The sequence below is a fragment of the Strix uralensis genome, chromosome Z (assembly GCF_047716275.1).
Source record: "Strix uralensis isolate ZFMK-TIS-50842 chromosome Z, bStrUra1, whole genome shotgun sequence".
Taxonomy (NCBI): domain Eukaryota; kingdom Metazoa; phylum Chordata; class Aves; order Strigiformes; family Strigidae; genus Strix; species Strix uralensis.
In genome coordinates, this window is record NC_134012.1 from 93,692,257 (window position 1) to 93,717,084 (window position 24,828).

Here is a 24,828-nt window from a genome sequence, read left to right on the forward strand (position 1 = left end):
CAAGCTACGTACAAAGTCTTCCAATGACTTGAGTCACTGGAGAGTTTCAGCCTCACACTGATGCAGTCAAAGCCTCTGGAATCCAAAGCTTTCAACTGAAAAAAGAACACAATTTCAGTGCCTTTTGTCTGCGAGGCATTTTACTCCTTTTAAGTAGTTGTTGCTGGAGATTTCCACTAATGCCTGCACAAAGATAGTCGTGCCATAAATGAGTAAGAGTTTACATCTATGGTGGAAATTAAAGAGTTTTCACACATTTAAGAGCCACATCATTACTAAATGACAAAATCTACTCCCACACTTATATCATGCAGAAGCACTAGTGGTTTTGCTGCATATATGGGCAAAAGCCTCTCTAATTTTTCCAAAGAGATAGGGATAGAGAGGAAGGAAGAACCATGTCATTAGATATATGTGTATATATATAAATGTACAGATACAAGGGAAAAAAAAAAAAAAAGCAGAGTGGCAATTTATCCAGCATAACGGACCATCTCACATTTTCTCAGTGAGCTCTGTGTTTGATCTGACAAACAGGCCCCTATTAGAAGAGTATGGTGAAGTATCACCACATCAGTTCTGGTAGAAAACCTTTTACAGGAAACACCTTATCACTGGTGATCTATTGAACAGTCACTTAGCAAAGCCTTCCAAATCCACTGTGCAGGATGGAAAAGCAAAAGACCAGCTCCTGATTTCAGTTACACCAGTGCAAATCCTAAATAACTCTCTAGGACTGAGACAAGTCTTCAGTTTCAACAACAGGTTTATCCAGATAAGCTGATACAGGTGCAGAAAACTCTGCTACCTTAGAATCTGCTTTTTCCAAAGTAGAGTTGCTTCAGTCCAAGCAGAAACAGCATGGTCAGAGAAACCATAAAATATCTGCTTTATCCTAACCAAATTAAACACCTCTGCAGCTCAGCCCAACATTGGTCTGAAAACCTATATTGCCGTCACTGCTGTTAAACTTTGTTAAGTCAGCGCCTGATGCTTCACTTCTTAACGAGGCAGTTATTTGTTTCCCAGGCAATCACTGGCACCTGCCTGCCTTTTAAAATCAAATAATAATTGAATATGAGGAAAGCGAGACGAAGTAAAGGAGATTTAATAAAGAGAATCTTTGCTGCAGAGGGAATTTCTTTGGCAGTGATTACGTTACTAATTGATCAGCACATTGCCTGAGAGAAGCCAGAGACAACAATTATACTTAGCACTGTGGCTGAAAGCAATGCAGTCAACTACCTCCTCGGCTTTCGCTGTCCGCTGGTTTCACCTGGATTGGCCGGTTCATCTGTAAGAAAGAGCAAAAAGAGACACATAATTAATCATGGAATCAAACAATCATATAGAGGCTTGTTATATTTTTTTACCATGAATCATAGTTAACAACAGAATTTACTCCATGAGGGGGAAAAAAGGCAATTAGTAAGCAAAGAAGTAACCACAGAGTACAGGCTGATTCTTGGTCTGAGGTAAATTAGTGTCACCCCATTTACCTGACAGGGGCTTTGTTGAATCACATTGGGAGAGGGATCTGACTCACTTCACACAGGTCATGAAAATTTAAACATAACTTTTTAAATTTCTAATAGTTTCCTCTGTAAACACTACTGTGTCAGAACAGAAATGCTTTGTCAGAACATCAAGACCAGTGAAACTTTAATTACAAAGATTTGTTGAGACTTGACATGATGAAAAGAAAATGGAAAAGTGAATTCCACCTCCACTGTTAGATCAAGAGGATAGTCACCTATAACATAGCAGACTCCATTTCACAATTGCGGAATGGGATTTGGATCTGGTTTGTCCACATGCTGCAGGAGTGCCAGGTATTGAGATGGGGGGAGGGGCAGAGGATAGGATATGAGTCAAAATATCTCTCTCTGTTGCTTTTTCAAAGATCTTTTTTTCCTTTCTCATATCAGAACATAAGCAAGTATAAAAACTTTGTCATCATGCTGTCAATAGGATTTCTGTTCTCCAACTTACCCCTCTCTCTCTCAGCAAAAGCATTGGGGAACATCATTACCCCAGAGCTGGTCACTTCCAGGAGAGAGGGCAATAGATGTTCACAATCACCTTCACTGGTCATGCCTGACACGATATGGGTGTCTGATGAACAGGGGTGAGTATATGCCTCTCTTGTCGATAGCTGGAAGTGCAGATCGGATCAGAACCGGTTGAGATTTTAATCTGAAAGATCCTCCCTGCCTCTGCCTCTATGTCAGTTAAAGTAATCCATACACTATTCAGACGGACTATTCAAAATATCTTCCTGTGTTTGACCAACCCTGAGTGGAATGAAACTCTCCTTTAGATTTGCAACCAAAGAAAGTTCTAGTTCAAGACATCACAAGGAACAGCAAGTCAGAAGGCAATGGGAATCTCCCAATCTTTTGCTTCCCAATAAAGTCAGACCGTAAACTGGCTGATGCAAGTCACAGGGTGCCTTCAGGTGACACTGTCCATCCCTTATTTGTGGCTAATCACAGTCAGGCAGCAAGGCTGTTAGTTTTGTTTATTCTTTTTTTCCTAATTTCCCTTTTTTTTTTTTTTTTTAAGTAGTTCATAATCATTTAGATTTATTCTAATTGCTCTCCACACATATTTAGTAATAAAAAGTTATCAAGCTGGCTGACAAGTAGGTTAAGATGATGGAGAGCCTAGCAGATCCTGCTGCATTGTTGTCTCAAGAGGGAAATGTACTTAGCCATAAACTGACTACAGTTAGACTCGCACTGAGGAAGAGAAGGATCAATGGCTCCAGATGCTACTGAGCAATTTCTGCTCTCCTGTACGCCTGTATCATGCAACAAACTCCAGACAGCTGAAGTGCTAAAAACAACAAAGAATCTGGTACTGGACAAACCTTGTATCAGCCTCTGTTTCTACAGCTGTAAAGACCTGTTGCTCACACATATATCACAAGATTTTAGGAGGGCTGGAGATGGTACATTTAGCAGCAGCAGGATGGACAACCTGCCACAGGGCTCCTGTAACAACATGTGACCAGCTAGCTGTTACAGACATTTAACGATCTGACATCACAGAGGTGAGGAGGCTAATTTATGTCATGTAACTCCAAATGTCTAAAAAGTGCAATTTTAAGCCACTCTTAAGATTGGTGTCTGAGATAAAACGCATGAATGGTCTTCTGCAGTGCCTGTTCCTTTCCACTGATCATAAAGGTAGTCTATGCAGTTAGAGTTAGGTGAGATGAATGCCATCTTTGTTCTCATGTGCAGGATAATGAGGCCAAACCACCCAATTACTGTGCTTTAACTTCCCTCAGCTGCTCAACCACTGCAATTGGTTTGTGTTTATGGCAGGTTGGTGTTGACACCATCCATGTGCCTAGGTCTGACTTGAGAGCTGTTAACTTTCGACAGCTGCACTCACGCTATATATTCAGGGTTCCTAATCTAACTCCAGTGGTTAGAGGAGGGTGGTCAGAGGTCCCTGGTGCTTACTCTAAGACAGTAAGAACCTGCATCACAAGCAGTCAGTAAGAGAAATAGTAACAGTAGCCAGGAATTTATAGGAGGTGTGCCCTGAGAGGAAATGTCTAGAGTGCAAAATGGACACAGCCTTGCAATGCAAAACACTCCATAAATCTACCAACATAGGTACTGATATGAAGCCTGCTAGAGTCATGAACATTCCCCTTGAACTTGAGTAAACTTTGGATCCAGCTTTTAGAAAAACTAGACAGAGCTCTTCCTACTTGTTGAGTTGGATGTGGTCAGTCTGCAAAAGGTAGAGATCATCAAACCCTTTACCAAAAATGAGAGGAGACTAATGTTTGTTTGGGGTGGGTTTTTTTGAGATTGGGGGATGAGAAAAGGAAGACAATGCCCAAAAAGGGAAAAAAAAAAAAGAGGGAGGGAATGAGCATCCAGCAGAGGAAGAAAAAACTGGGGAAATTAATAAGTAAAAGGCTAGCGTAATTTAATGTACACTATGATTTATATACTTGACAATTTCGTTATAAACCAAAGAGAAAGTGCTGCCTGCACGGAGCCCATAATACGAATTGAGATCATCTTCACTTGAAAGACACCAATTATAGGGAGAAACACTAAGAGGAAAATAATTAAGTTTTCTCTCTCCATCTATGGAATTTTTTTTTTTTTTTTTTTTTTTTTTTGACAGACACTCTGTGAGCAAGGGACTGGCATGGGGAGCAGAAAAGGGCTGAGTGGCAAAATAAAATGGCAGAAAGATGTACCTTCCCCAGTCTGGGGTAATGCCTTCTTGGAGAGAAGGGAATTCAGAGGTTCAAGCTGTCTGCTTATTCTTCATCTGGGAATTGTCATGGGTTTAATGTAAAGAAACCAAAGATTATATTCCAAGCTGTGGTCTTCTGAGCAGCAGTTGGGAGAATATTGATATGGACATCTTTAATATCTGTTCTGTCTTGGTGGACACTGAGAGGTGATAGGAGAAAGATTTGCCAGTCAGCAAATCTGATTAATACCATGGGTATCCACATGGGATCATGTGAGGTTTTATTGATCTCTAGCACTAGAAGTCTTCAAAAGAGATTTAACAACATGGGAAAAGACCCAGGTAGGCTGATACAGCATTTGAACTGACAGATGGACTAGGTGAACTCTGTTAGGCTCTCCTCTAGGATGTGCTACTCTTCTGTCCATACCAATGGTCCTTCTTTCCTCTGGCCATTGATGCTCTTTGTGCTTTCTTTTGAAAAATGATCATGGTTCTTTATTCTATATTATCCCTGTTGGGCTGTCACAGTGAAAGAAGTATACTGTTTTACCATTAGTTAACCCAGAAAGAGTTATTCCTCCTATTCTTTAGGACCTGACTAAAAATTTTTATTCTGTGTATAAACTGTGAAGATTCCTGACATTATGGTACCAGAATGCCTAATAGTCATAAAACCATTATAAATCAGGAAAATATGTTTCTCATTCATGATTCACAATCCAGTTTGGCTACAAATTTATTTTGACGTGCCTCACTCAGCAGCAATCCTTAATAGAGGTGTGTTAAGGACCACTGAGGCACAAAGGGATTTAGGCAAAAGCCAAAAAATTTAATCTGGGGGTCTGGTTACATATGACAGATGCAATTTGCAAAGGGGTGGCAAGCAGATGGCAAACGAGAGTTTTATTCACAACTGTGTTCCAAGTGTGGCCTCAGGCAAAGCCTGTGTCTCAGATTCCCTGTCTGTATTGGGAACTATGGGCACTGGGTACCGCTACAGCTGTGAATCAGCCCCATATCTGGAAGAGGTGATCACATCCTATTTCCACCAGTGCCATAAACACTTGGGTTGATGGTGGAATTAAGTGGAACTTCAGGTGCATCACACTTCTCATTTCCCTTTGATCCTTTGCGCATTCATCTCTGCTGAAAACCACCTTTACCTTTACACACCTTGGACAAGATGATCATACTTGTTACACTTCATACTCTTCATTTTGGCTTTTTCTTCCTTTTGCCTAAAACCAACCCACTCAAATAATGCCAGATGTCATCCTCTCACACCAACTTGCCACTTGCCCCACATACCCCCACCCCAATCCTCACTGCAAGTAGAAACACGACATCATTTTTCATGTCCAATTACAGCCATTGTGGTGCCACTGTTAAAAGACAGCGCAGGTATTCCTGTCAAAAAGGGTTTGAGTTACAAGAAGCGATGAATTACAGCAAGCCCTTTTTCAATTCTCCACAGAAATGAAATGTCAGAGCTTGCTGCTGTATTTTTCTCAGCACCATCAGCTACAGGCCACTGCAGGAATTAGACAGGGGACAGACGCTTTTCTGCATCATGATTTTTCTTTTCCTAAGGTTGTTGTTTTCTCCCCCACCAACCTTTTCCTTCTCCCTTTGGCTTTGATATTAATTTAGAGCAGATAGAAGGATCACCTGGGATAGAAGAATAGGAAGCAGAGACAGCTGATTTCTCACTGTCTCCATCTTTCTTCCTCTCACTCTTCCTACTACCCTTTCCTTTCTTGTCTCACTCACTTCTTCATTAGTCATTAATATGTTTGGTGTTTTGAGCCAGGACTAAGGCTCTACCAAGCTTGAGAATGGACAAATGCAAAGATAAATAGAAGAAGAAAGGGGAAAAAATTAAAAAAGGATGGAGAAACCCTGAATAGCTTCAAGTGTGATCTGAGATATGAAGGAAAATTGAGAAGGGGAGGAGGCTACTGAAGATCACTGAAATGCCACTAATGCTTAGGAAGATCATGTCCAAGGCAGAAAAGAGAGCTGTGTTGGAGATAATCTGCTGGTCGCGCTTAAGGAAGAAATCTCTTCAGGAGACAAAAAATTATTGTAGAGCTTGTATAATTTGTAAGACCATAGAAGATGACCGCAGTGAACATCTCTCTAATAATAGTTTTTTCATCTAAGAAATTTGAATACTCCCTGAGAACAGATTGGAGGGGTTGATTAAGGCTTTGTATCAAAAACTGTGAGGAAAGGTATTCTATTGTCCATGTTTCCTGAAGTTCCCAAAAAACCACTCTGGTACAGTGCAGAACATAGAGGTGTTAACCTCTGACAAGGCCCATTTTTAGCTCTACACTGTCCTTCTATATTAATTTGGACATATCATTACATCTGTCTCTTTCTCAGCTTTCTCACCTGCCTCTTCTTAACTTTCTCTTCTGTACAATGAATATACCCTAAGGTACCATGAAGGCGGATGATGAAAAAAAGTATCTAAATGTTGGTGTTAAACAAGCAAACAAATACACGTCCAGTCATTTCTATGCCTGAGTTATGTGGCAAATAACAAACTCTCCTGTCTCAATCATGTTCTGTTGTGTTTGGCATTGTTCAGGCATCAGCCCTCTAAATCAATGATGAAACACTGCTGTGACCTAATCACAAAGGACAGGATGGTGATGTGAGCTAGCAGGTCTTAGCAAATGCTATTGGGAACTACTGTATCTCTGTAGGTGATGGCTAGCCTCATGGAAAAAAAGCCCATCCCAGAACAACTTGCCTCCTAAAGATGCCATGTAGTTCTTGGGGATCTCATGACATGGCTCAGGTGTTCATTGGAGATATGAATACTTTAATAACTGCCCTGAAATTTCTAGAAAATATGGTTGCTCCTTACTTTTTCAGTGGGAAAGGTTTTTCTGTTCAAAATGACCCCCCAAAACACTAAGAGGAATTTCATTTTACCACTTCTGCAAGTTTTTTTGGGGGTTTGCCATGTACACAATAGTAATTCCTCTGAAGTCAACACAGCTATTTATGTGAATAAAGGTACTGGCAGGAATGTGTTTGCAGGAGTGGGTCATAACTTTTAAAGCATTGAGCAAAATCTGCTGTGATTGAAGGCCCTGAAGGATTGAAAGAAATGCAAAGTATATTAGTGTCAAAGCTGGAAAGGCCAAGAAAATCACCTACAGTTGAATTGTGTGTGTGTAATTGCAAAGTTCAGGTAAATCACTCTGTACCTGATTCTGAGTGACATAATTGAATTACAGTGATCTAAACTAGATAGCCATAATAGTGAATCCAAAGCAATCTCCTCTGAAGAAAAAACAAAGCCAGAGCCCAGGTCCTCAGCTCAGGGAAATTTCTGTGAATGTTACAGAATCAGGAAATCTGCTTCAACATAGGTTAGTCACACAACCAACCTTCTGTATTTGTATATTGCAGCTGTAAGGCATAGAGCAAAACCCTGTCCCCATGGGAATAGAGGTAAGTGCCGTGCTGTGGTTGCATGAATTGCCATGTGATTACACATTAAGCATACATTTGTGTGGGCAATTCAAATTGATACAATGTTGGATTAATGAAAGAGTAGGGAGAGGAAATGTTTTAGAAAGTCTGGTGAAAAAATATCACATTGGCTTGCCTTGTGGGAAGCACTCACTAGTACTGCATTGCATCTGAAATTACTATCTCAAACCTTATCGGGGTGGCAGACTTAATTTCTCCCTACCATCCTCTTCCCTGTCTGACGAGATGTGTGTCACAGACATGTACACAAATAGATGAGAAGACCTGAAATGGGAATGTATGAGATATGAAAAAAAAATCTTGAAGGGTCTGACCTTTACAAATCAGTCAATGCTCTGGTGCCTACCCCTGAGAATGATTGCTACCGGCCATCCCTGCACTCTGAGAGTATTTTCTATATATCATATAAAACACATTATAATCCATCCATCTAACTATCGATTCATCTTTCCAGTTGTCTCGTGTATACAGATGAACCTAGAGGAATCTTAAGTTCAGTTCAGGATCACGTGCAGAAGCCTATGGCTTCAAATCCAAAACTTTTTCCCTGCAGAACAGTTTGGGCTTGAGTTTGAAGAAACCACTGATCTTGTTAATAGCAAAATAAGACCTTTCCAATACAACAAATCCTTTGGTTTGTCCTTGGGGAAGCTGAGAATATAGTGCTCAACCTCAGGTGCCTTTGGTTTTAAATGAAATGGGGAGGGGTAAAGGGCTAACTCAGTCCTGGCAGGTCTGAGGACAGTAGGAGGAAAAAAACACAGGATGCTTGGAACAACAAAGCCTTATTTTCCAAAACAAGAGAGACAGCACTGAATTTTTTTTGTTTAAGTATCATATGCAAATTTGCATGTGAAAGAGACAGCAGGAGATCCCCTTAAAGCTCTGGGCAGTCACACAGTACAAATGATGTCTGGTAGGTCTACTTCACCTGCTAGACTGTGCCAACACACACAGAGTGTGCCCTAAGGTACCAGTGCCCCGATCATCCAGATGAGTATTTATTTGCACTTGTGGATCTTGTCTGGCTTGTGCACTTGACCTGTCTTTCCTAGGAAAGAAGGGAGCCTGGTGGATGCTGAATTTGGCTTGAGAAAAGTGTCTGTAGTTAACCTGCATATGTGAGAAGTCCCTGGACATTTAGTGAATATACTCAAGCAAGTAAAGAGTCCCAGGATTGGCCCACTGGTGATGCTAAGCTATATAAAAGGGTCTATTTGTCCCTGTATCCTGACAGCAGAGGTGTAAGTTTTGAAGGGACACCCTGTTCATTAAATCTAGTTCCCTGCTGCTACCAGGAGCAATCACAAGGTGAAATTCTGTTCATAAACACATCAAATTCTAATATAAATTGAACTGAGTCTTTCGCTGTCCTTTCCTCTCTTCTTCCCTAATATCAGTAGGGATAAGATTTTCCACAATCTCACCTCTCTTTTAATTTCCCACTTGAGTTTATTTCAAGATAATTTACATTCAATTTTAAAATGTGCCCAAACCATCTTTTATCTAAAATTGTTCTTCTCTATCCCTGGAATCTTCTATTAGCCAACTCTGCATGCATTTAGCAGAAAATAGCCACATTCTCTTTTAGTTTAGATATTGTGATCCCAGACTCTTTCAGGGAAGAGCAACAGCATAATACACACATATGAAGATAGTCCATATAGATACAACCAAGATACCTTAAACTACCCAGCATGGCTAACAAATAACTGTATCTAGGTGGCAACACAGAATTTAAATGAGTGATGCAAATATGTGCCAAGTGTCCTAGATCAGTTTTGCAACGTGTACTCAGCTTGGGTGTTTGCAGTTGTAGGTTTATCTGTGCCTGCACTGCCTAGTTGAAAGCTTTCTCTCAGACCTTGTATCTGAGTTGTCTCACAGATGCTCTCTGTGTTGGTCTGCTCTGAGGTTGCTCAGCCCTGCCTGCAGTTGGTGCTCACCCAGGCAGAGGCACAGTTTGGAGTATGCTCAGGAGCTGCCTTGGTGAGGAAGTGCAGATAAGGGGAAAAGTAGGGTGTTCTCTGCATATGGGGCATGTCACGGTTATGTGCGCATTAGGTGCACTGCACAGAGGCCAGAAACTTCTTCGTTATGGACATGAGTGGGGCAGGCAAGCAGGCCAGAGAGACAGATGTGTTACTCAAGGCATTATAGACACAACCCCTGCCTCATCACTTAGAGTTGAACATCTGTTCTAGTCTTTTCCTTATCCTGAGCCCATGACCTCTGGCTGTTGGCACTTCTCTGTTGTACTCTTCATTCTCTAGACTTTATCTCTGCTTCTGAAGCAAGACCCAAATGCCACCTGTGCCACTAATGGTTGCTTGGCTTGACTCTGCAGACTTTAGGCAAGGCCAAGCTCCCATTGACTTCAGTGCTTTGAGTGCAAAAGGAGCTTGGCCACTGTCCATCCAAGATTAGACCTTCTGTGCTTGTGGCTTTGTATGCCTAGCCACAAAGATAAGAACCACAGCCAGCCCTTTCACCCATGGAGAAATGCTTTCCACAGCACTGCCATTTAACAAACTGAGTAAGCAGTGAAAATTAACTAGCTGCTTTCACCCACTGCCAGAATCATGAAATACAGGCTCTCTCACTGATACAAATGTGCAGGTAGCCTCAGGGCCTGAATTAAAGCATAGTCTCCCCAGGAAATATAAGAGGCTACCACACGGTTAAGGTTGCAAGCAGGGTTTTCCTTTGGTACTGGACTAGATCCACTCTGAGCCAGAAAGTGATTTTTGCCCAACACTGGCCCTGCTTTCAAGGGTGATGGACGTGTTCATCCTCTCTTCCCCCACTAATTTCCCTTCTCCCAAGCGTTAACGTTATCTGTGGGGTAAGCTTTCTGCAGTGTGACAGATAACAGTCCATTACCTCAGTCCTGCACACCAGGAGGACCAAACCTAAACCTACTCCAAGTAGGGTGCTGTAGCATTTCTGAAGCACAGGGGTTTCCTTCTCAAGGCATATGCCTATCATTATACAGGTGGTATGGTTGTGCTTTCCTTTCAGTTCTATTAATGAACAAATATAGACTAATTATTTTAAAATAACCTGAAATAAGGCCCATTCGAGCAGAAAAAAAACCATGCCACTTTCTCCACTGGTTTGTCTAAACTGATTTGAAATCACACCTCAATTTAGATGTGTGAAAACCCTGCCTAAAGATAAACCCCTTAGCTGTGCACTGGATCAGGGCTGCAGTTCCTGAAGGAGCTAGCAAAAGGCAAATAACAAAAAAATCATAGAATCATCGAATCATTTCGGTTGGAAAAGACCTGTAAGATCAAGTCCAACTGTTAACCTAGTACTGCCAAATCCACCACTAAACCATGTCCATAAGTGTCACATCTACACGTCCTTTAAATACCTCCAGGGATGGTGACTCAACCACTTCCTTGGGCAGTATATTCCAATGCTTGACAACCCTTTCAGTGAAGAAATTTTTCATATATGCAATCTAAACCTTCCCTGGCACAACTTGAAGCCGTTTCCTCTTGTCCTATTGCTTGTTACTTGGGAGTAGTACCTTACTACATCCTCCTTTCAGGTAGTTGTAGAGAGTGATAAGGTCTCCCCTGAGCCTCCTTTCCTCCAGGCTAAACAACCCCAGTTTCCTCAGCTGCTCCTCCTAAGACTTGTGCTCTAGACCCTTCACCAGCTTCGTTGCCTTTCTTTGGACATGCTCCAAGCACCTCAGTGAAAAATAAAAACCTTCAAACAAAAAAGGAAAGATTCAGGGAAAGAATAAGATTATTTGAATCTTGACAGCTCCCCTGTAAAAAAAAACCTGTGAAAGGACTTAGAGTATTAACATTTTCTTCAGTCTTCTTTCATAGCTAGGAAATACATATTTAGTGGGGGGTTTAAGCCCATCCAGTTGCCCAAGTTAGTTCTGTGTTCCTAACAGCAAATGAACAAACACAAGCAGGAACCTTGCAAATACTAGTATAGCCTTCGAAAAGAGGAGACAACAAAAATCCTTACCTTCCCAAATATTTCCTGAATTGAGAAAAGCATGGAAGGCTTAAAAAACAAAGCAAAACCCCACAATCTTTCCAGATCCTGAGAGCCAATACAATTCCCTGTGCTGGTTTCAGCCCATACAGAATCAGGCCCTCCAACACAAAAGGAGCTACCCCTCACCCCCATCTATGTATAACTGATATCATCTGGTCCTATGTTTTGACAATTATCTATAACATAATTACCAGACTGATGAGTATCACTGATTAATTATGCCATCCTTCAAAGTTGATCTGGGTACTTACAATAAACAAACACCTTGGTTGGGTAACAAAGGTGATTTTCTGTGTCTGTTCCAGCCAGCACATGCTAGCAATCCCATTTCACCATGTAAGGATGTGGTTGGAGATTCCCAGGGATTTCTTTCTGATCTGTCACTCACATGGATCTGCTTCTCTTCTAATCCGTGACTGTATCTAGTTTCTCCCCTCCCAAATGATAAATACTTCCTCTCCACTGAGACCTATCCAACAAGAGTGATGTCTGATACTAATGCATAGCTGATGTTTTCCTCCTTTAATCATGTCTAAACATTGCCTTTCTTTCTTTTTTTCCCTGAACAACCACTTTTTTTTTTTTTTTTTTTTGCATCAACATGTACCAAAGCATTAAACAAGACATTCCATTAATTTCTTCATCATCATAACTTAAGCCTGGGACATACCCTTTAAATATTCATTCAGCTATGAAAACTGGGCATTAAAATTTTAATAATGTCAAGCTCATTTGAACTGAGCTCCTGGGGGACTATTACGCTACAATTAGAATAAATATGATGATTGATTTGGTGTAAAGGTTCACCTGTCCACATCTGTTAGTGGCCGGAAGCAGCATGCCACCTCTGGCATCACAGCTGATAGCTCCAAGTTATTTACTCCCTTCCTCCTCACCTTCCGTTGCTTTTCATTTGTTTGTGAGCTTGACCCCCTCACTTGCTTGCATAGCGCGTTCAGCTTGAATAAAGTTGGAAGAGGCAAACCAGAGAGGCCTCATCAAGAAGAGACAACTCATCCAACTGCATTTCCCTCCTTCCTCCCCCATTCTTGTGCTGTGGCATTTGATTAAAGATGGAACGTTGATCAGCGCCACTAGTTCAGCTATAAACTTTCTGGCGATATTAGCCATTAACCTTTTTGCAGTATGTGTCTGAACTCGCAGGGTCTGATTTTTCTGTGTGGATCAGTAGTAAGCCTAAGCAGCATTGACATGTTTGAACCAGTGTGGAGGAGAACAAGGCTTGATGGTTTCTATCAGCGTCCTTCCAAAATCACAGCAGATAAATATTCTCAAGATGTGATGCTGAGAGTAAAAAAAACCACAGAGAAGGAAACCGAGCAAGAAATCACACTACTTAAGGAACCTTCTGTTTCAAACACAGGATGTTCTCAAATACATAGACAGATAATTAAAAGATTTTGGTCCACTGGGTGCTGAGCATATTTGAAAATTTGGGCCAGATTGCACTTTTTCTCTCTGCAGTGTGAATTGGGTGCTACATGGTGTAAATATGAAATGAGATGAATTGAAGCTGTGACCACTGAGAACAATCATGGGGTTTTCTTTGTTTGATCATCTACTTTAAATAAGCTACTCATTAATTATTTGAATTAGGGTATAATGCGAACCTCTCTGTATTTAAATAGTATTTAAAGGTAATGCTGATCTAGCCCTGCTTACAAGCACTTTCACTGTTTCTAGGTTTTGAGTCTTTCCCATCAGTATCCTGACATGTAGTGCTTTCCTGAAATCCTCAGCTTCTGGACCCAAGCAACTTTTTAACAGCAATTCCAGAATAAAAGAAAATTCTTAATGCTCAAAATGTACCTCAAAGAAAATGAGCATGTTAAAATTAAATCGCTCTTATTTATATTATCATATCATACATGATTGTTTGAGATAATTTATGATTGATGCATCTTTACAGTAGGCAATGTTAATTATTAGAAGCATTATTTGCTTTTCACTGGGTTAAGCTCTTTCTTTGCTCTTCTTGCTTAAAGCAGATACTGATCCTAAATCCGTCACTTTATTTTTCAAATTCAAATCAAGTCCAGTTCCTGTTTCTATTCATCATCTCTACTTCTGCATTATTTACTTTTCAAAACCTAGTAAAGATATATAAAGCTGCCCCAAAAAACCTTTTCTGCTGAAAACTAAAGAAAACAAAAATTCTTTATTACTAAATTTTATAGAACAAAAATGTACATACATAAATCTTTAGTCAAAACCCTTACATTTAGCATCTGCTCTTACTGTCATCAGCTCATTGTTGCTTCTGTATGATGGACCTGGCACTTTAGTTTATTTAGCAAGGAAACATACCTCATGGTAACAATCATTTGAGATCAACGGGTCTGGTTTTTTGTGTTGGATATTGCTCTCCAAGATTTTTGCCATTTACTTTTTTACCAAGATACTTCTAACCATAATAAATTCTTGTGCCCTATATACAATGACCTGTCCCATCTGAACCCTTTTATCTTTGCAGTCTCTGCATGAAAGATCAGAGGTACCCAGAACTAGTTAGATGAGCTCCTGTGACCATCCTTGTTATTTACTGTTAGATCACATAATTGAGGTGACACAGGTGAACTTGTGGGTGTTTCTAGCCTAACAGTGAAAAGTAAAATTTCTTGGTTTAATACAGTTGTGAGAAATTATGGTCATTAATTGGTGCTGACTTCTGAAACCATGCCTGTTTTATTCCCAAAACCACCCAGAAGCACAGGACAATCACAGCAAGCACAAATGGCAGTTACCAAAGGTGCTTATGTGTGATGGGTGTAACCTACTCCTGTAAGATTTCTATGTCCCCTTGGGTCTCCCTTCCTATCCCCTTCACTACCCAAAAAGGGAGAGATGTTTTAAAATAAACTCAGCCCATTACACATTACAATATGGAGACAGGAGAGGGAAATAATGGCCACTTGATGTTGATTTTCTTGGAAGGATAGGAGCAATTTGGAAAGCCTGAAGTCTACTTACTATGAATGCAGAGTGTGGAAAGATACAGCCTTGAACTCTTTTTTGAAGTCTATTACCTATCATTTTCTTCCCCACTTAGTTTCCTCCATGGAAAAAGGGGTTAGGCAGTAATCTTTACCTTCAGGGCCCACTGTGAGGATTAATTAGATATTATTCCTACAAAATTCTAAAGTTCTAAAATGCTATATAAGCTCTCAGTGTTATTATAACGTGCCATACTCTGCATAACTTATACTGTTGCAATATTACCCCTTGGTTGTTCAAGACTACAGAACTGCTGCTTCTAATTGAGTTAATGGCTTTATAGGTTGGTAATTTAATAAAACAGACTGCTTAAACCAGCAAGGTTTTGATTAAATGGGGTGTGTGCAAAGGGGAATTTATATTTGTTAGAAGCTCCATAAATCCAAGGTATCAAGGCACAGATAATGCCGGTATGATAGTGAATTATACAGATAGGAAAGAAGGACGGAGCTGGAAGCCATCTTGGACATCAGCATCATGTACCACTGTAGTCAGATATTTTGGGCTGGTCTCAGGAGTATGCACAAATAAGTGACAGTGCGCACATACAGATGAGACATTGCGCTTCTCCCACTGCTCCCAGAGATTTTTTAGAAACAAGGAGGCTATATCCTAAATTATCATGCCCCTTAGCTGATGTTAGAGACAAACTCAATTGTTTCTTTCCAGCTGGCCTTACCCCCTAGGTTAGCTCTAACACGGGAAGGAAAATTGGAAATTTTGGGCAAGATCCTATTTGGTTGATGAAAAGACTTACCTTGTACTTAAATCACAGATATCTCATGAAATTGCCTTTCTGAAGTAAGTGCCTGGCCTTGCCCATGCAGAGAAACGGGCTGCTTGGAGACCTCCAGAGGGAGCTCTTGGCTGCCTAAATTTAGAGAGCTAAATTATGCAGACCGAATTTCCTAGATGGAGAAATTAAGGATTTACTCTGGGAAGCCTGCTTCATTAGGTACTTAAAATGTACTCAGAAGTTATTTACTTCAGTACACAGACTGGATCACACCTTTGACTCCAGCAATTGCCTGCCTGCACTGATTTTGGACTGTGGGAGTGACACCAGGCTCTTTCACTGCCTGCTGGAGCCAGTAGGAAAAATCTGCCCTGAACTTGGAAAAGCAAGGGAATGAATCCCTCCATCTTGACGCTTTTCTGTTCTGTAAATGCCAATTCATAGCTGGTTCAGTATCATAGGTCAGCACCACTAGGAGTTAAAAGTTTTGATCTTGCATCATCTCTCAAGATCTCCAAGTCATGTAAATCTGAAACCAAAGCAATCCTTTCTTTCATCCATCTGACCCTGAAAAACAAAATAAGTCATGCACAGCTAGCCTGGCTGTTTGGTATATGAAGAACAGCACCCACAAAGCTAATGAGAAGCTTTTACAGCTGTTTGTTGAGTTAATCAGGAACGGGTCCAAGCTGCAAAGTTTCATCTGTCAAAAGCTAGGCAGAAACTTTATATAATAGGGGCCAGCCACAAAACTCAGATCCCGACACAAACACAGCCAGCTTAGCAGGGCATATGGCAGTTGTGCTAGTGGCTGGGATTATGTCTGATTCAGAAATCTGGCTCAATTAAACAGTTACTCGCTCACATCTTTATCTGACCCAGCCAAGCTCAGCAGCCCAGACATCTGCACTTCTACAGGGTTCCATTCGGACACAGGAAGCTGTTGGGGTTTCATCAGAGATGGGGATGCCTGACCCTGTAGATCCAACCAGACGATGGGGGCCTGAGGCCAGACATGAGACCTGAGCAGGCTTTCTGGCAGGGTGACCAACATTTTGTGGCTTCAAAGGAGCTAATGTCAGCACTTCCACTTTGGAGGAGAAGAGCTGGCTCAGCAGAAATCAAAAATAATAGGGGAGTGGGAAGTCTGACATCAAAACTGTATGTTTTTCCTTCTCCCTAAATGTTGTTCTCCGATTCAATGACAGATTATTGGTCCTGGTATTTGTTAGTCTCTAGCCTACTTTATGGCAGGGGTCAGGCTTGGTGAAAATTGTCCTCCTCAGCCTTAAAATCTGTGAACTTTGCTGAAGTTCAGGAAAGGTTTGTGCCCTCACAGAGCTTTGAGTAAAGCCACTTTGCTTGTGGCTCTAGGTATTGTACTCATTCCTCACAAGAGACGACTTAGAGCATCACCAGAAATGTTGTTTTGATTAACATTAATTTCATGCTGGGCCAAAATGCCCCTCTCCCCACTGCGACAAGCCCCACTGAGCCAGTGCTGGACAAAGAGAATTCAAAATTCAGCTCCTTCACGTGAGACAGTGTGCGTGAGTGTGTGTGTTTTAACTAAATCATTTATGGTCAATAATGCCAGGTTATTATAGGTCAATAACTTTCAATTATTCACTAGCCTTGCTGTGCTCCCACTGTCAGGCAGCACACCAGCATGTGGGCTCTTGAGAAGCAAAAAGCTCATGATGGGAGCTTTGGAAAAGCGAGCACGAACACAGCTTGAGCAGAGAAAAAGAAAACAGAGGAGGGAGAGAGTGTGAAAAGTTCTGGTTGCTCTCAAGAGTATCTTGGGGAACGTGTGTGTGACATACTCTCTCTATCTCATACATGCATGTGTATTCAGCCCCAAAATTCATTATTCCTGTGTTTCCAGCTGGTCAGATGTGAGGCAGTCCAGATCCCAGGGCTGTGTGACCACAGAGCTGGTCCTGAGTGAACATTATCTCTCATTAAGGTCTACAAGCTTGGGCTTATTGCCACAGTAGCCTGCGGGTTGTCTAAGCTTTGTGTGTGAACAGTTAATGCTCACAGCTGCCTGCTCTGTACTGGGTACCCAAGAGAGGAAGCATATCGGGTTTTTTTCAAGTCAGGGTGCAAATATCAATAAAGAAACAAAAATTAAGAAATCAAAAATTGCAGGACAACATGAAAATTATATTTGCCCCTGTCACTAGTGCACTGGCACTAATGCTCTTCCCTGTGTCTCATGAGAAAAGTGGCCAGGAGCCTCAAAAGGCAGGCATGTGTAAATAACAGTCTGTTCCTGTGGTGACTGCAGGAGGCAAAAGGCAGCCCTGTGGTTTGGCAACAACTTGTTTTGTTCCTGTGGAGGATCTGAACGTGCTGATCCCAACCAAACATTTTGAGATGACAAGACAGGACACAGGAGTTGTGGATGGAGTTATCTCTTGTAAAGGGCAACCTTTTACAACTGTATGGAAAGTGGAAGCAGAGAACAAGTCAAAGCCTGGGAGAGGAGACAAGGAAGAATAATTCTGTTTTTTTCATTGAAAACAGGGTATCTAATCTATCTGCTTAGAAGCCTTTATGGCTCTTTGCTGAGCAGTGTGTTGACCCTACATCCACCTAGCACTGAGAAGGTGCTTCCTCTATGAAACAGCTTGGCACTGATCACACTCTGTATGTGGAGAGCGACTCAGCTTGGAGGAAAAGTGTCGCCTTTTCCTGATGTCTCAGGTAGTGGCCACTGCTGGAGATAACATCCCTGGCAGCCTTGACTTTTGTTGACTCCCATGTCTGCACAGCTGCCATGGGCAATGAGGAGTTAACAGAAGCTCTGAAGAGCTGGTCCGTTTTGAATGTGAATAATGGGAATACTCTCCTTCAATCGAGTATTCAGCACAGGGATGTACAGAGGTATAAAGTTAATCACTAGCTGGGCCACCCCTATTTCCAGAAAAAGAACTTTAATACCTCCTTTATCCAATGAAGTACCATTGTTATACCTGCATATTATGAAGGGTTTATTAAACCGGTGATAATCTATTCAAGATAAAGTGATCTGTATGGCCAACTGAGCACAGATCAGACAGAATGATGGGAGGTTATTGTTAAAATATGCAAATTCACATCCTATTGAAATGCAAACCCTCCAGATAAGATTTTTTAATAAATCTGGTCTTTTTTCACTGCATGAAGGTAACCTAATGTTTATTGACTTCAAGACCATATAATGGAACGTAATATCTATTAGTCAGATCCTTGCCTCTCTTTCGATTACTGGAGGTACATGTTCTGGCTCCTGAAGAATTTTTGTTTTATGGTTTGGTACAAAAGGAAAGAGATTAAAACCCTTGAAATTAATTAACTTCCTTCCACCCAACACCCCCCTCCCTCCTCAACTGCTGTCATTAGTTACCCGAGTAAAAGGAAGCAGTACCCATCAGCTGAGAAACTGTCCACTATTGTCAGTGTTAGGAAAAACAGCCAAAAGGAGAAATGCTGCTAATGCAGAACACCTCTGCACAGTATATGACAGAAATTAAGACTTTTGGATGCCTTCCTTGGGTTTACTATTACTATGCCAAAGAATGTTGGGTAAAGTTTTATTTCACCCTTCTTTAAAATAGGAGTATGAAATAGCTTGACCTGACTTGTGTGTGTGTGTGTGTTTCTGGGTGTCATACTTGTTTAATGCATGTATTCAGTGTGCTTTTACGAATTGTGGGGCACAGGTGGTTACAGAACCAGACACAATTTCAGATACCAAAGCAGCAGCAGAAATAAAGGCTTTTATTTTAGTGAAATGCCAGCACTGTGATAGCAAAAGTTGAGAACACATTTCTGCTTAAAGGTCGTTTCTCCTCAAACCCTGTAAAATCTACATGCTGATGTAGATTGATCTGAGATTTGGTGTGTCTGGTAGAGGTGGAAGGTTTGTTTCTCTTTCCAAAGTGAAGGTCAGCAGAGTGAAAGTATCTTGAAATACAGCTTCCTAGCTCCTTGGAAAAGCCCTGCCCACCTCAAAGAGGCTTTTTCATATTGCTCCCCAGCTCTCCCAGCTGTTTTGTGGTCAAATGGGGGTTGTGATCATGTCTAAAATGGTCTCATCCACTCAACATTTGCCCTAGCTCGTTCTTGGTGATCACAGAGTGGAAACAGCGAGACAGAGGGAGGGTCTGGGCAAGGGCTGGTGCCACTGCAGGGGATGGGGTGGGCAGCCCAGCTGTGGGTATGTACAAGAGGGATTTGATATGCAGCTGAAGATGTGCAAGCTGGGACCTGTAAACGGCTGCCTACTCTCGGTTGTCTGACGCAGCTACACTTTTTCTCACCCATGCTGTTCCGCAGACAGGGCTATATAATAGCCCAGGGGAAGACTTTTCAACTACAGCTAAAAACCTTTACAAGACTTGTCCCTTCTCTCACAGTAGACCTCTGGCTTCCGTCACAGCTGAAGAATAGCCCAAGCTAAACCCTTCTGGACAGTTCACCTATTAGGCTGAGGGGGACGTGCATAAAATGTGCTGCCTGCCTGTGTGTCTGCCGTGGGAACAGCACTTTCCCATCCCCAGTCTGCACCGCTGCCAAAACACAGACTCTCTGCCCAGGCACCCTTCTCATCAGTCACTTCACTGGGTACACCACCAGTTACAAATTAGCACTTAATCAAGATAAATCCCATAGGAAGGATATGGATAATATGCAATGCATTAAGCCTGCAAATTAAGATGGTCTGATTTAGCCCTGGCTTTAAAACTCCCAAGCTTGCATTAGGACTAATGATGAATGGATGTACGTCCCCGGTTGGACAGGAGCTCTGTCAGGGCAAGGCTGCCCAGCAGTGACAAAGCGAGTGCAGAGCAAGTGCTCTGCTCAATGTTCATTAGGCCTTCCACACTCTCCCTGCTTGGGAATGTGCTTTCCCTTTCTGTGGATGGTTGTAATAGTGACACTTCTCCAGGATCTATTGACTTAATGGTCCCGGAGTTCATTAATAAAACTTAACTGAGGGCAGTGGCTGGTGGCATCATTTGCCCACTGATCAGAGTGGGGAAACTGAGGCACATGGGGCCATATTTGGAAAGGCCGAGTTGCACTGTGCCCAGGGATTTCCATTCACTAGCTCTAAACAGGACCCTGTATGTCACCTTGCTCAGGCACTCTTAAATCACTCTTGGGAGTCTCCTGTTCTTTCACTAACTAGCTGCATGGATGTAGGTTTCAGCTCTCTAAGTGTGGCCCAAGGTAGTTACAGCTCAGTGCCCTGAATTCTCCTAGCAGATTGTGGAGGAGCATAGAAAGGAAACTCTTTCCTGTTCCACCTCCTGGGTTGCAGTATGGATGATGCAGCAGGATGGTCCTCAGTGCTCTTTGCTCCATGTACAAATACAGTTATTTCTAATGAGCGCCCTTCTCCGTGGTGCAGCATGCTTTGCAAATATACAGTTGGAGATTGTTTCTGTCCCTGTGTGACTGAGCAGTCACAGATCTCTGGTTAGCCTTTCTTCCTGCCTCAGCTCCTGCAAGACTTGAAAAAAGCCCATTATCAGGCCTCCCAACTACTATGTATAGCCCAGAAAGTAATCTCTGCGTCAGATCAGGGATGAAGAAAACCCCTTAGTAGCTTGTTCACCCATCAAAGTCAGGGTCCACATGGGCTGGAGTACAACAAGGTATGAATCCTGCAAAATGCAGGGGACCTGCTGTTTTAAGGAAGGTTGTCTGTGATGGACACTTCAAGAGAAATCAGTTTAAGATTCACAGCTTAGGAGCATCAGGAACTGGCTACAGTCTGACAAGGGTTAAGGGGCTTTGTTCTGGCTGAAGAAGTAATTCAGGGAAGGAAAATTCTTTAAAATAACAAACATGGCAAAATCTGTGGTCTTAAATGTAAATTTCTTCAGATTTGCACTAGTGTGCAAGTTTTTCACAACAGGGTACCTTTCCTGGATGTCATACTGCACTTATTACTGGGAACGTCTACTTTCTACAGTGTGTCTCTACTTTATGGCTTTTTAAGATATAGGTGCTTTCATCATATTCCCCAGAGTTGTGTTCTGGTTCATGGAGATGTTGTTTTATATAATCTCCCATGAAAGACTGAAACAACAGCAGCAGGAACAACAATAATGCAACAAACTACCTCCTGAGAAAAAACAATGAAGTGGTGGCACAGGCGACAAAATCTCATCACCCACTGCAAAGTGGCAGACTTAATTCATGTGACTGCACTTCTCATTCCACAGAAAGGTTGAATCACATGCATCCCCAGAAGGACCAACCCTGTCACCCTGTCCTGGGAAAAGCTAATGTATGTTAGTGTATCAAATGACATCAGAGTTTTTCATGAGATCCAGGAGGCTTGGGACAGGACACAGAAGTTGTGACTGCTCTTCTGTGTGACAAAAACAAGGCTCCCATATGGGTTGATGCCCACTGAGTGTTGTGATCCACCATGCATATCTCCTGGTGCTCTGGGCTGCTGCTTGGCTGTCCTCACCTCTTCCCAATCCACCCCACAGGAACAAACACAGTTGAGTGTACAGTAGAAAGCACACTACTGATGTACAAGTACCTGAACGGTCATGAACATGTGAGTACATGCAAACAAAGGAAAGCCTGCCTCTACCTAAGCGTGCCATCTCTCCACTGCTCTCCCCCCCCAGTATCACCCGTCTGCTCTGCATTGCCAATCTCCCTGATGTGCATCAGTCCTGCAGCTCAGATCAGGTACCAGCAAGTGGAGCTCTCTGCCAGCCAGTGCAGGTCCCGATGATAACATCCTTTCTTTCCTGGCCAGAAAATGACAAATCTCATAGTTTATGATTATGTTTCCTTATATCTTCCTCCACTCCTTGCGGAGCAAACCCCAGTCAAAGCAGTGATGGCAGGACTGAAACTGGGGGATAAGTAGTCATTCATAAAACACTACTAGTGAGGGCAAGGTATTACCCCAGGGATTACTCATGTGATCCAGGGTGTCAGCATGTCCAAGTCTAAGCAGAAAGTGGGAGAAGCTGTGTCCAGCCAAAGATGCACAATAATTTACCAGGAATTGCCAAAGTCAGATGTTATCTTATTGTCTATGTGACTTTTTCATTGTCAGACAACACTTTAAGCCCCACATCAATAACAAGAAGGTTGCTGTGCAGCTTATGTAAGAGGGGAAAGGTTTATTTTTTTCTTTTCCTGACTTTTATTTACTTCCCCTCCAAGATAAGAGGCCGGTAACTGCTGATCCACAGGAAAGAAGATGGTTTTGGGATGAGGGAGCAGGATTAAGGTGGCTTCTTAATTTTGATAGTGCTGGAGATATATATTGAACTGAAGGAACGGGATATGGCTGTGCCCTGGGGTGTGTGTATTTTTGTTTGTGTGCATGCATGTGTGCATGCATGTGTGCGTGCATGTGTGCATGTGTTTTTCCAGCTCCCAGGCTGGAGGAAAAGAGGCCAAGCAAGAGAGATCTGTGTGTGCTTGCATTTGACTGTAACATGCTTCTGGCTTTACTTCAAATCTACATTAACACCACGGGTTTGAAAGTTGGACCATGAACATGAGAGTTAAATATTAGGGGAAACTGTTCAAGGCAGACAAACAAATTGAAATGCAAAACTGCTAATGGAGAATGAGTGATGTAAAAACTGGAAGTGGTGAAGAGCAAAAACCAAAGACCTACATTATAAAGAAGCTGAAAACAAGAGGCTGAAAAAAATCTCATAAAAAAGAAGTATAACAAGTGCTGTCATGGATGATTATAAGGGTTTGAACCTGTCACCTACAGCAACAAGAACACTGGCCTTTCTCACTTGACCTGAGGAGATAATGCTGTTAGCTGAGGTTAGAGAGGTCAGGTGATGAGTCGCTGTTCAAATACAAAGCAAAGATGTCCTTTCACTTCAGATAATTAAACCAAAAACATAAGCAAACAAGGCCTGAAGTTCTGGAATTGCCTGGCAAAGGCCCTGAAATCCCTTAAGAAATGCTGCTAGACTGTCTCATCTTGACAGCATCCACCCATCCTTATGAAATGCCATTATTTTGTTCCCTAGTGTCCATTTAAAAAATACCAGTCTAGACACAACCAAACTACACCCACAGCCACATCCCAAAATGTCCTGTGGTACTTTACAGTACACTGAATTCATACAGAAATTCCTGCATGACATTGCTGAAATGCAATGTAACACAGATGCTGTTTAATTAAGGTAAATTCCCTCTTCAAAGGACAGGAGCAAATTGCTTATAATGTTTTTTTTACTTATTTTGTGCACTTCTTATGAACATTTAAACACTTGTGTTGTATAGCAATGAATATTCAAAAGCCCCCAAAATTTCCAGGACATACATGCAAATTTTAAAGGAAGCTGAGTGCTCCATTTTCACAGAGATATGTGTCTGTTTATTCAGTCAGGAATATGAAACAACACCATATGATTTTGCTGATCGATCACAACTCACCGACACAGACTGAAGAGTGAATATGCATAGATATCTATCCAAAAATGCAAAAAGGGAGAGAAAATGCAACTTATAGTTAAGAATAATTTTAAAGGGTGAATTAACAATTAGCCAGTCATTAATATAAATTCTTTGGGATGAGAAACTACCCCTACCATCTATGAATATATTTAGTCTAGAAATCAAGAAAAGGATTATCTCCCATCAATAGTGTGAAGTCCTAGACCAGTAGCACAGCAGAAAAAGTAGGGATGAAGGTACAAGAACAAGTTTAAGATGGACCTTGACAAGTTCATACAGTGGCAAAGAATCAGACTTGCTTATTCAGGAATTTCTTTCACTATCATGTGTTTTTCTCTTTTTATTTTGTTTTTGATTTTACGCCAGTGCTGTCAAAGCAAGGGTGCCTCCTACAATACTGTTATCAGCTCTGAAGCTTGGCTTAGAAAATGCTCAGATTTTTAATTTTTCTTCATTTGAAAGTAAATGTTGTTCAAGCTTTTCTATAAACACTGATAGATAGAAACTTAAGTTATATTTAATTATTATTAAGGTGAATCAACACCAATTCACATGCCTCCAAAGGCAAGAGATTTAGGACACAGATTAGCAAATGTTGTTGTTGTTTTTTAATGATAAAAATATTGTGAGAACTGGCAGAACAGCTCAGGAGTTTCAGTTTTCAAAACCAGTTTCCAAAAACCTGGACAAAGATGTTTTGATTATCTCTTCATCTGTTCACGATACTTAGTTCTCTCATTTGAAAGTCAAATAAGCCGATGTCATTTGAAATGAGAGACAGTGCCTGACGCATGTGAATGGGAGTCAAGGATTTCTGCACAGAGTGGTTCAGAAAACTGCCA

At 41.6% G+C, this 24,828-nt stretch overlaps 1 protein-coding gene across 10 annotated transcripts in view; it reads right to left on the minus strand.

Annotated features, from left to right (window-relative positions):
- Nucleotides 1-24,828, minus strand: part of CELF4 (CUGBP Elav-like family member 4) — a 720,179-nt gene that overhangs the window by 310,240 nt on the left and 385,111 nt on the right. For all 10 annotated transcript variants that reach the window (XM_074855364.1, XM_074855362.1, XM_074855363.1 and 7 more), the window contains exon 3: nt 1,246-1,294. In XM_074855364.1, the coding sequence (XP_074711465.1) occupies nt 1,246-1,294 (49 nt within the window). The remainder of the gene's footprint in view (nt 1-1,245; nt 1,295-24,828) is intronic.